At 40.3% G+C, this 12,233-nt stretch overlaps 1 protein-coding gene across 3 annotated transcripts in view; it reads left to right on the top strand.

Annotated features, from left to right (window-relative positions):
- The window catches only part of APBA2 (amyloid beta precursor protein binding family A member 2), a 106,320-nt gene that overhangs the window by 57,306 nt on the left and 36,781 nt on the right, over positions 1–12,233 (top strand). For all 3 annotated transcript variants that reach the window (XM_040601786.1, XM_040601783.1, XM_040601785.1), the window contains one exon: positions 2,900–3,900. In XM_040601786.1, coding sequence (XP_040457720.1) covers positions 2,938–3,900 — 963 coding nt within the window. In that variant the 5' untranslated portion in view covers positions 2,900–2,937. The remainder of the gene's footprint in view (positions 1–2,899; positions 3,901–12,233) is intronic.

The following is a 12,233-nucleotide window of genomic DNA, read 5'->3' as shown; positions in this document are numbered from 1 at the left end:
GCAGGGTCTACTGCACTGTGAATCTCTTTAGTATTACTTAATATGGAGAACACTTCTAATGACTAGTAGGCTGAGGCCACTGCAAATAAAAATAGTTCTTTCCCTGAGACACACTAATTTGTTCTGTTCTTGGCAAGAGGTAACTTTCAGTTAAGACAGATGAGGTGTCTGTAGCTCTTTCTTGCATTGCCATGCAGAAATACCTTTGTTGTAGCACTCTATCTTAACTTGTCTTAGACATGTTTGCACAGCATGCTTACCCATTCCTGATCTGGTCATACAGGCAACTTGCCTTTCTGCTGCACAGGCTGCAAGACCTGCCCAGAGCATTGCGGTGGTGTGACTAATTGCTATTTTAATACGATGTAAAGTAAGTTTTGTTTATACTGCAATCACAGTATAGAAGCATCCTTAGTTCACAGTAAGTAGAGCTGACAATCAGAGGCAGCACTAGTGGACAGATGGCTTGGTGTACTGCGTTTCTTATAACTGAACCCAAAGTAAGAATTGATAGCTATTTTATTAAAGGGATCACAGTGGGCCCACAGATTGTATTGAGAAAGTCTTCCAAGTCTGCTAGTTCTTCTCATAGTGAGAAGGTGCAGGTAATCACTGGGAAGGTTTTGCTGCCTTCTCCAATTTTCTTGCTTAAAACCTCACTTCAGATATACTGTTTACTTCAAAGCTGTCTTTCAAGACTTCGTTCTACAAGGTATCAATTACGAAAGAGCTTCACATACTGGGTTCCTTTCATGTCTCCTCCTGTGACTAACACACATCTCTGCTTTGTATCCCAGAACCTAGAATCAGTATTTCAGGGAGAGCTTAGATTTGCCACATGGTGTCATTACAGTAATTGCAGTAATCCATAGATGCATCAGATCCCTGCATTTGTCACAAACTAAGGTTTGGGGTTTTCCTTGTGATATCAGAAATTCTGCAGTGGTATCTAGGAGGTTTTAGGTTATAGTGATAGGATATTTTTGGTAAATTCATAATGCCTAGGGAATTAATCTCTGTATAGTGCCTCTGATCCTTTAGCTCCATGCTAGTTCTGTTGCTGTATGTGTGCACACAAGACTTAGGAACTGGTTATGTCAAAATGACCATGTGGGTGGCTGACATGCCTTTGTTGTGTAGAGCACGCGGTTGTGTGGCACATTTCAGAAGCCTGTGTCTGAGCTCAGGTCAGCCCAGTTAGGTAACTGCACAGGTTAAGCTTATAAGCATGGAACAAAGTACAGAAAGAAACATACTCTGAAAAATATGTTGTTTCCCCCATCCAAATCACATAGAGCAGATCAGTTGTCAAGCCTGTCTGGAATTAGCAGTTTTCTTTATTTTGACTATTTGATACATACCATATAATCTCTGCTTATTTACTTAGAATCCAGTATTTAGACAAAGATATGTAATTTCAAGTAGCACAAATATTTACTGGGAAGATGCCGTGAGATTTTATTGTAAATGAGTCTTTCTTGGCATATGAATTAGATTGTTTGACAATCTTGCAGAGTGATCTGGATAGATTGGAACATTGGGCTGTGATTAATGGGATGAAATTTAACAAGTCAAAATGCCAGATTCTGCACCTGGGACAGGGTAACACAGGGCACGAGTATGAATTGGGAGAGGTGGTGCTGAGAGCAGCCCCAGAAAGGGATCTGGGGGTGCTGGTCGGCAGCAGGCTCACTGCAAGTCAGCAGTGTGCCCTGGCAGCCACACCTGCACCCAGGGGTGCACCACACACGGTGTAACCAGCTGGGCAAGAGAGGTGGCTATCCTGCCGCCTTCAGCGATGGTGCGGCCTCGCCTGGAGTGCTGTGTGCACTTCTGGGCCCCACCATTTAAAAGGGATATGAAGGTCCAGAGGAGGAAAAAAAACCAACTGGTGAAAGGACTGGAAGGAAAGTCCCATGAGAAACAGCTAAGGACTTTGGGCTTGTCTAGTTTGGAGACAAGGAGGCTGAAGGGTCACCTCATTGCTCTCTGGGGCTTCCTGGGGAGGGGAAGTGGAGAAGGAGGAGCTGAGCTCTTCTCCCTGGGATCCAATGATAGAACTCGCGGGAATGGTTCAAAGCTGTGCCAGGGGAGCTTTAGACTGGCCATGAGGAAGCATTTCCTTACTGAGAGTGGTCAGACACTGGAACAAGCTTCCTAGAGAGGTGGTCAATGCCCCAAGTCCATCAGTGTTTAAAAGGCATTTGGACAACACCTCTAAAACATGCTTTAGCTTGGGGCTGACCAAATTGGTCAGGTAATTTGACTAGCTGATCATTGTCGTTCCCTTCCAACTGAAAGTCTAGTCTAAAAACAATATTTGGTTTAACAATGGGAGATACTTTATGGCATCCAGCTAGTAAAAGCTAATAAACTAGTTAATGATTTTTTTTTTTACTAATAGCAGTATGTTATCCTTTAGTGTTCTATGTGACTGCCAAGTTAATAGAATTATTTTCCTTTAGTTTTGGTAAGAGCGGGTCAGATTCTAAATGAATGCTTTCAGTACATATTAAAGAAATGCCTAAGCTGGAAATTGAAAAGAGCTCCTGTTTACTGCATAGCAATCAAAGCGTGACCCCTTACTAGCAAGAAAAAGAAATTGAAAACTAATTTCAAGGTTCAGGATTAATTCTCTTTCAAATTGACAGAAGAGATCCTACACTAGAATACATTTAGCATAAATGTAGAACTGTCTATCTGTTCTTTTCAGCATGCAAGTTATTTTTCAGATTTCATGGTTCCATAACATGAGCATTTTAAAAGTTAGCTGTCTGTGAATCTGGTTTGGATATCTACAAACACATAGTTTTAACCAAATAAATCTGTTTCTTATTAACATCATTGATCTCTACTCATGACCTTTTTGTGAATGTGTGTTTTTCCGTCTTCCCTACAGTAATTGCTTAGAAATGATTGTCATATGAGGAGCTGGCTATGGCAAACAGGAAACGTCAGAGCACTACAGCCAGCATGCTGCATCACAGAGTGAGAGCTTGCCCTGCTTCAGCGCACAGCAGGGAGCCCGAAAATGAAGAAAGTGACCTTCCTATTGAAGATTATGCAGCCAAGGAGGCAGAACTAGCAACTGTCAGACAAGGTAGCCCTACACCTGTGGAACATGAGTGCAATGATCATAGTGGAGATGGTGACTCCAGCTCTGACTATGTGAATAACACCTCTGAGGAGGAGGACTATGATGAAGGCTTGCCAGAGGAAGAGGGGATCACATACTACATTAGATACTGTCCAGAGGATGACAGTTACCTGGAAGGAATGGACTGCAATGGGGAGGAGTATGCTTCCCACGAGGAACACCATGTTGAAACAGATGAGTGTCAGGAAGCTGTAGAAGAGTGGGCTGAAGGTAAAATTCAGCACCAAGATGAAAATGAGGTGACAGACAGGCAAGAGTGGCAGGAAGGTCAAGATAATGGCGTGCAGATTTTGGAGGATGAAGCATCATCTTTGGAGATTCAAGACCAAGAAGAAAACATACAGTACTGTCAAAGTGAAGGCGGCTATCCGGACTATTACCCAGAGGCTAATGGAAACTCACAGGGAATATCACCATACCATTCTAGAAAGGAAGATGGAGAGCTGGAAGAGCAGGAAGAGGACATTGACCAGATTGTAGCAGAAATCAAAATGAGTATGAGCATGAGCAGCATTAATAGTACAACAGAAATGAGTCCAGAGCACACTGGGACTGAAAACATGGCACACGACTATAAAGAGACTTGTTCAAAAGGAGAAGCTGTTCACAGTGCTAACAGGCATGAGGGGAGGCCAAAATCACTGAATATCCCATCTGCCTCCAAGCACAGTGGAGATGTTCCTCGAAGTTTTAAAGCAAAGTCAAGAACCCCAGAGGACAGACAGAAGTGGCCACAAGAGCAGGTATGAGGTTCTGTTTAACTAGACTGTCAGAGGCATTATGCAAATACTGTGTTATTTATTCCAAACAGAATGAGAGCACTGTATTTTACTTTTACTCTGTATTGCATTCACAGCTACATGAATTCACGTTGTGTGTTTAGAAAAAGGTGCTGAATGTAGTCAGTATGCATAGAGAACTAGGAAGGAGGTTTTGCACAGAGAACAGATGAGTCAAAGGTATTCCAGATGCCTGGGGCAAAATTAGTTTTACACTAATATAAATAGTTTGCACTATTTTTATCCTGCAGCGACAAGGGATAAAAGTGGAGTCAGCACTGAAATAGTTGAAGGTGTTTTGGTCCTGCCCCATTCAGGGCTCCTGTTCCCTTGCCTTAGTGGGTGATTACTTTTTATTTCTTTTGTTTTCAGTAGAACACCTGCCAAGGCTAGATCTTGCAGTTGTCGTTAACGTATGCAGGAAGTACCTGCCTACCTTGACCTGGGCAAGAAAGAAGTAGGACCTTTACCTCTACCAAAAATGCTGTTGAGCAGTTTTATCACAAAAACAGCATAGATGTTAAACCATGAATGATCTTTTCGTGTTCTAATGTGAGTGCCAGTAAAAAAAAAAAAAGGATCTGGAAATGAAGTTCAAGCTTTTCTAGAGGAAGAAGTGTGAGGTTTTCTTTTTTGAAGTTTCAAATTGGATGTGCTTACTTCCTTGGAGACACACATTCCCTTTGCTCTAAGGTCAGTTTAAAGCTTAGACTTTGCATCTCTGAAGTTATGTGCAGTGAATATTAGTTATCTTCTGCAATAAAGAGGTATCCAAGTTAAACATAACATCTATTTAGATGACAGACTAATAAGGATAAGTGAATTGTTTTGCCTTATCTTTAAAATGCTTTATTAAACTTCAGAGGTATAAGTTTCCTGTTCCAGCTTTATGAAATCTATAAATGTTACATTCTGTGGTTAACTACCCCACCATTAAACAATTCAATCTAGATGATTGCATTAGAAAACTTTAGAATATGTCAAGTCTTCTGAAAAACCAGTCAAAGGAAATAAAGTGTTTAAGTATGAGCTGATGAAACAGGTTGATATTTATTATATTTGTGAGCAACAAAAAAATCTTAGGGGGATATTTTTGCATTTCCCATATCTACAAGGAAGTGTTTAATACTCATTTCTACATTCTATTTTCAGAAGTATAATTAGAACCAAATTTATGTAGCTCACTATACCGAGTGCCTTACTGCTAGCATAAAAGTTCTAGCATGTATGAATAAGCTTGATTATCTTGAATGGTTTGAATAGTTACTAGGTGCTGGCTAGGAGCAGAGAAGTCTAGTTAGCATATTTTAGACTAACTGTGGTCTTTCTGGCACAGTACACCAGCAGCTGCTACTGGGAGTGTTGCTGCTTTAAAGTTTTGGAAGTATATGCAGAACAGAAGAGGAGCTCTTCAGTAAGAAAGTCAGTGAATTCTTCTATATGCTTGAATAGTTGTTGGTTTTTTTTTTTTCCCTGCCCCAAATGATTAATTCAAACATAATGAAAAATAGACTTTCATTTTAACATCTTTTTGTATTCCTTCAAAGTTTATTTAGCAGAGGTTGAGCTGAATTGCACAGAACCTTTATTATTCTTGCCAGACCAGTAACAACTGGGGCTTTTGTAACACCAGGATATTGATATAACTGCCACTGGTGCAAAAATAAACAAAGTATTTCTGAGTTGCCTGTCTGAGCTTTAATTGTTATTTCTAGTCTGTCTTGGGCCAGTGCCTTAATGTTTTTTAATGATGGAGGAAGTGCTGCTGTGATAGGTAGCCACTGGCTGGCATACAGCTATCAAGGGTCTACATCACTCTTCATAAAACCCACAAGCTATTGTCTAATGACTAGATCATTAATCAATACACGATATTGAGAGAAAGGAAAGTAGATACAGCACTACAGGTATCCATTTCAGTTCAGTATGAAGGGATAAACAAACTGGGTAACAAGACGTGCATTTAATTTCTAAGAAGGGAGACATGACAAAGCTGCTGTGGGCATCTTCACTGAAGACAAGAGCAGAGGCCTCCAAGGCATAATAGAGGTGTGAAGCAGCATTTCTTATGGGATGCAGAGGCTCACAGACAGACACATGAAGATATTTTCCCCTCCCCCACCCCAAGCCTCCAGGGTTCTAAGAAGTTTAAAAGAAAGTTAAATCTCTGGCAAGCATTATTTGACTGTGTTTATCATAACAAGACTGGTCTTCTTTTGGTGTGCTCTGTTCACCCACTGCCAGTTGCTTATCATCCTCAGCTTTATCTAAAGTCAGGTTCCTTGTGAGGGCATTAGTCTAAGATAACAGTATCCATTTCTGCCAAAGTGAGGTTTATATTTAATAGGTCCTTAAATGTCCTTAACATGAGGTGTGGCTGGACCTTTAACATAGATATTAAACCTCAGAGAATTTAGATAAAGTACAGAGGATTATTTTTTTTCTTCCAGGGCATTCAATTTTTTATATATTTACTAGAAAATGTCTAAAGGATGATGCATTTTGGGTACTGTCTACATGAACCTGTATCTCATTTGCAAAACTGAGACAGTCCTTATTTTAGTTACAACAATTAAAGTTCTTACGTAGCAAAAGGAGAAAAACTCAAGGCCACTGTCAGTAGATCTGCACGCCAAACTTACTGCTTGTTGAGAATTTGCTTGGAAGATCTTTGTTTTGTCATCTTGCTAAAAGAGTTCGGTTATTGTGAGTGTGCACCACAGTGCAAAATACCGTGGTGAGACAGACGACAAGCATACATATTGCATACAGAACCCTCTTTTTTGCCCCAATTCTTTAAATTAAATACAGATTTGAATGCTTTTAACTTAAACTGAGATACTGTGTGTGTGTCAGTTTTTGTAAACAATAAGCAAACAGAAATGTGCATTTTGTGGTTTTATGCACATCCTGCACTGTCCTTAGCCTTTTTCCACATCGATGCTCCTCTTTCCCTGCCTGCCATAGGTGGGTAATACTGCTGCATAAAATTTCAGGTTGTTACCAGTACCTGATACACAACACAGTTTTACATGCCTTTAAAGCCAGTTATTAGTCCTTAGCCCATGATAAATGCTAGCAATTGTCTTATATACAGAATGTTAAATAACCAGTAGATAAATGCGATTTTAAAGGTTCCAGTTGCTAGGTTTGTTTTCAGCAATTAATCACTGGAGAACAGTCGTCACTTCTAAGAGAGACCCACAGTCTACAGAGAATGGAAAACACAGTAAGAATCTCATTTCACTTTCAGTGTGGGTCAGTCTCCAGTCTTAAATATACATGTTTGCCCTTGAATACTCTGGGGATATACAAGCTTGCTTGTATGAGCCTTTATTTGTAAATACCCCTAGGGAAGCGCAGGAGAGGATTTGTACCAGATAAGCCCGAGGGAAACATAGAATACATTTGGAGTGTGTATTTGCTCTAACTCACTGCTTAGCACAACTGATTTCTTGCAGGTTTTCCATACCTACATTATTTAAGAAAGGCATTACAACTATGAAGTTGAAACTGAATATTTTGAGCATTTCATGACAACTCAAGTTTAACAACTTCCTCAAGCTAGAAGTTTCCCCCATCTGACGACTTAGTCATCTAAGACTGGGCCAATTATTAATTTAGCTGACATACAAAGAAATTTTCACTTTTGCTTATGATTTTATTTCAAATTTTTCAGCTTCATGCAGAAAAGTCAAATATAGTCATAGACCCTATTGATGTAATTCCTCTGAATTATCACAGTTTTTATTGTAAAATAAATGTGAATTAACTTACATCTTTGTATAGATTACAGAGGCAGAGGAACCAAATGGCTCATTCAACTGATACTAGCATATAGTACAACCAGAAATTTTAACCTGATGTGGTGTTCCTGTGAAAAAGTAGCTGCCGTTGGCTTGAAGGTTGTTTGGGTTTTTTTCTTTTTTGAATTCTATTACATTTACATAGCTTTAAGTTTAGCTAGGATATTGTTGGTCTGGCACGCTAATAATCAACCTAGGAAGAAGTTTACTATGTGGAAAATCAGAATAGTCTCCTGTTGCAGATGAACACTTTACCACACAAAATATGAACAAGGGCTTAGTCTAAACCAAAGCTTGAACCACAGAAAGCTTGTCTCCAGATCAGTTCATTGCAATATATCCTGTCCTGCTTCATTTCCACAAAGCAGAATGGAATGGAGCAGCCCGAGGCCCATTCTGCTGCTCCCCGACAGAACTTTAGTTTCCCCTGTTGCATCCATAAGACATGGAGAGAATGATGGCATTTCCTGTTATTTTACTAATAAACACTAACTCTATACAGTCAGGTAGTATAATTAAAAAATGGTAGAATCATTCAAGAAAAGTTAGCAAAACATTGGGCAGCAGCTGAAATAATACCAATGGAAGGTGTCTTTTGCATTAATGGGACTCAAATAATTGCTCCTCTCTGGAACCTCCTGTGTGGCAGAATTTACTCTTTTTGTCCTGACTAGAGTCATACTTGTATGAAATACTGGCAGAGGCATGGCCTGAGAGCTACCTCTGATGGGTGGGGACTAAGGATGGCTGTGGGACTCAGCACTAGAGCTCTGACCCTCTGATCAGCCTTTTGCTCTTCAAGTCTCATCTGCTTAGATTTCAGACTGCAGGCTCCCGAGTATGCATATTCTCTTCTACTCTATTCAAACACATCTATGTACAACAATAAAAGAGAAAGTTTTCAACAGCACTAACACCTTACCTTCACCTGTGCCCTTTGGAAGAAATGAGTTTCCCATTATCACCATTAATAAGGAGGACCTCAGAGGGAAGTCTACTTTTCAGTGATGCTGCCTGTGACATGAATCTTATTGCTTCTCATTTCTCAGTCATGCTTTCCTGTCACAGCACTCTCCAAACTATCAGGCTGCAACAAGGTCTTTTACCATCTCATACCAACATACGCTTCATGCCAGTCCCTCTGCTGCCTTCTCCTTGTCTCTCCTCATCCAGGGTGCCCATTCTCTCTCTGCTTCTTCCTTGGCTGCCCAGCCTCTTAACAGAACCAGCCACAGCTGCACCTTATCTACATCAGCCAACCCACCGCCCCTGAAGCCAGCCCACAGCTGTATGTTATCAATATTAATTAACCCAGCTTCATTCCTCTACACTTTCCTATCACTGGCATACAACCTAACCAAATACACTCATACAAACTCCCTGGTAGGGATCCTGCAAGATTCTGCAGCATCAGTGTCATTTCACAACTTCCATATAGGCCACGTGCTTACACTTTTTCAACATGGAGACTCTGATAAACAGTTATCACTAAAAAAAATGTGAAAAAAAATTGAAGTTTTGGGGTTTTTTTCTCCATTGGTTTCTCCAACAGCTTTTCACACATCAGTGCTGCTACTGTGTTTTGTTTACCTGTACTAGTAGAGCTCAGTATTGGCAAAAAATATGTTGAGGCTTTTATTGCCTTCTCTTGGCATAGGCACAGTGCTCTCCTGCTGCAAAAGGGCCCAAATCCAGGAGTCTTTTGCCCATAAAAGATCTCACCCTTAGAACACTCTGAAGCTGCTAAGACTATAGACATTGTAGAAAAACCTGTATCTTAGGAATGTCTTATTGGATTTTGGTCTGATTGTTATGGGATGCATTTGATAGAATTTGTGGAAAGCACAAATGAGTGTAAATAAAGAGTATTGAAAACTTACTCTCCCATGTGTTCTAGGCAGCGGCGGAGCAGAAATATTAAATAGCTATTAGTGAATGACAGTTTCCAAACCTAGCGTGTAAGTACTTACTGAAAAGCACTAAGCAGTCCATTCCCAAACAAAACCAGTTTCTCTATGCTAATTGGCTGAGTCACAGCTTTTTGGCAATAAACTCCCAACATCAGGAGGCAGCAAAATCAATGTCTTTTACCTAAAGATGCATTAGAACTTCAGTGGGAAGTTTAAAGCAGAAGGCAGCATGCACGCCAAATTACATCTACATAAAAATGCAGTGGTCCGCACGGCTGTTTCTCTGAAACTCTTACCATAGCTGGTTCTCAGTTTTAAGTACATGCAAGGATGAAAACCAACCTTAGGTCTTTAAGTTGATAAAAATCAGTTGGTGATTGTTTTAATGTTTATTGAAATTGGGTAGCATCATCTCTAAGCTTAATTTGACTCCTTTTCATAACACCAGTTCCATACTCAAACTTGACTGACTTGCTTGCTTTGAACTAGTCCTACAAATATTTTCCTCTTGCAACATGTGCTAGCACCACCTCTAAATTAGCACTTCAGTAACAGAATCTTGGTCAGAGAACAGAGCATGAAGTCTTGCTTTGGTTTTTTTCTGTGGTCAAAATCAGAAATCCTTCATTTAGTCAAGAACAGGCTCACTCAGATTCTATCTTTGTAAGTGTATCCCACTGGTTCAGATTGCTCCTACTGCTGACAGCATATTGCCGATACCACGATAACTAATGCAGCAGTTCAGTAAGGGTACATAAAGCCATTCCCACTACACAACACCAGCATCTACAAGAAGACACATTATTTCAGTCCTGTAGTTTAATAGGAATAATACCACCATAATAGACTTGTTACAAGGTTACCATCTCTCGATTCAAAAAGATCTTTTAGATACACCTTGATGCGTTTCTGTAAACTTAGTAGCATTTAAATACCAGGAGGACACATGGCCCAATGATAAACAAACTTCAGAAACCAACAAAAGATCACACAAGTTGAAACTAGAAACAAGTTTTGTCTTTAAGCGACAAACATGATACTCTTCTGCTTTACCTTTGTTCTAGACAGACAACAAACCTGGACAAGTCAGTCAGATCTGTTTACTTACTTGTGCAACAGGTAACTTAACCTAGTCAACCAACCACAAAACATCTCTTTTCCAAGAAAGTTTTTTCTTCTTGGAACCTACCACAAGGAACCTTTTCCAACTGGAACCTACCACAAAGCATCTCTTTTTGAAGATTAGTAGTCTTCAAAATGAGCTTCAAAATGCTTAAGCCAGTACATTGGTTTCTAAACACATTATTTGATAATTTTTGAACAGTGAAGAAGTCAGCAGGTATGGATGATAAGCCTCGTTATTCAAATGCTTAATCAGAGTGATAAAGCCTTAACCACACACTTTGAACTGCACTCAGTGCTTGCCTACCAGCTCTTTAACAAAAGGTTTAACAATTTTGAAAAAAACTAATCTTTCATTCCACCATCAGACAAATTATTGCTCCGAGTAAATAAAGAAAGGGACAAACCTGTGGTTTCCAGCAGAACATTCTCCAGCAGGAAAGTGCTTCTTCAGCACCGAGCGCCACAGCAGTATTCTGGATCACAGGCAGCAGCTTCAAGGAGGACCATATTGCTGAGATGAGCTTTTGACTGAAAACCTGAACATCTTGCACCAGCTTAAACAACCAGTAGTGTTAAGAACCGGCAAAACTCAATCACTACCAGCCCTCACCTCCAGCTCAGGAAGGCTGTGTGCTGCAGGGAGAGGTGGTTATAAAGGTGCTCTGCTTGGCTGGGAGGGGTCCTGCAAGGCTGGTGGGAGGAGGGGGGTCCAGGTGGCCCCAGGCCTGGCAATTAGCCATCAGGACAGGGTATGGGTAGAGCTACAGGCTTATTTCTCCAGTGACCTCAAATTAAGCAGAATCTGATTTTCCTCTCAGCCTAAGGATAGCATTTTCTGCTGCCTCATGTTTCTTCACATGATGCTGGACGCTGCCTTAGGACTTGCTCAGAGGCAAAAGTATTAGTAACACTACACCTTTAATATTTTTATATATTTCTTTTGCAGAATCTATCCTCTTGTATGAATCTTGTCCTAGGATGAGAGGGTTTTAATATTGCTATATCTCTGCGTTAGTGAGCAGTCAATTCCAGATTTCTGGTTTAGCTTTAGGTCCTATTCTAAACTGCAAGTCAGGGCGTAAAGTATATATACCTGGTAAGTGTTTCCCTCAAATGTGATTTTTTACTAGCTATCATAACACTTAAAACTACAATATAAATTGGAAACTCTGTAAGAAACAATGAAGAAAGCAAGTATCAATTCCGATAATTTGACATTGGTCAGATCACCCTCTGGGAGCACAAACGAACTTTCAGCCCACGCTGAATACTAGAATTTGTTTTCTAAAAATGATTCCATGAAGATGCTCCAAAACAGTCCCTTCACCCTTGGTCTAGAAGCATCTCCTTCCATGCACACACGACTACATGGTCTGTGACTGGGTATGGCAGGTGCAGCCATGCCTGCGCTGCCTAGTTTTTCCTTTGACACTGTAAGTTGTATTGAAAGAAAGGG

The sequence above is a fragment of the Falco naumanni genome, chromosome 7 (assembly GCF_017639655.2).
Source record: "Falco naumanni isolate bFalNau1 chromosome 7, bFalNau1.pat, whole genome shotgun sequence".
Classification (NCBI taxonomy): Eukaryota; Metazoa; Chordata; class Aves; order Falconiformes; family Falconidae; genus Falco; species Falco naumanni.
This window is presented reverse-complemented; position numbering and strand designations above follow the sequence as displayed.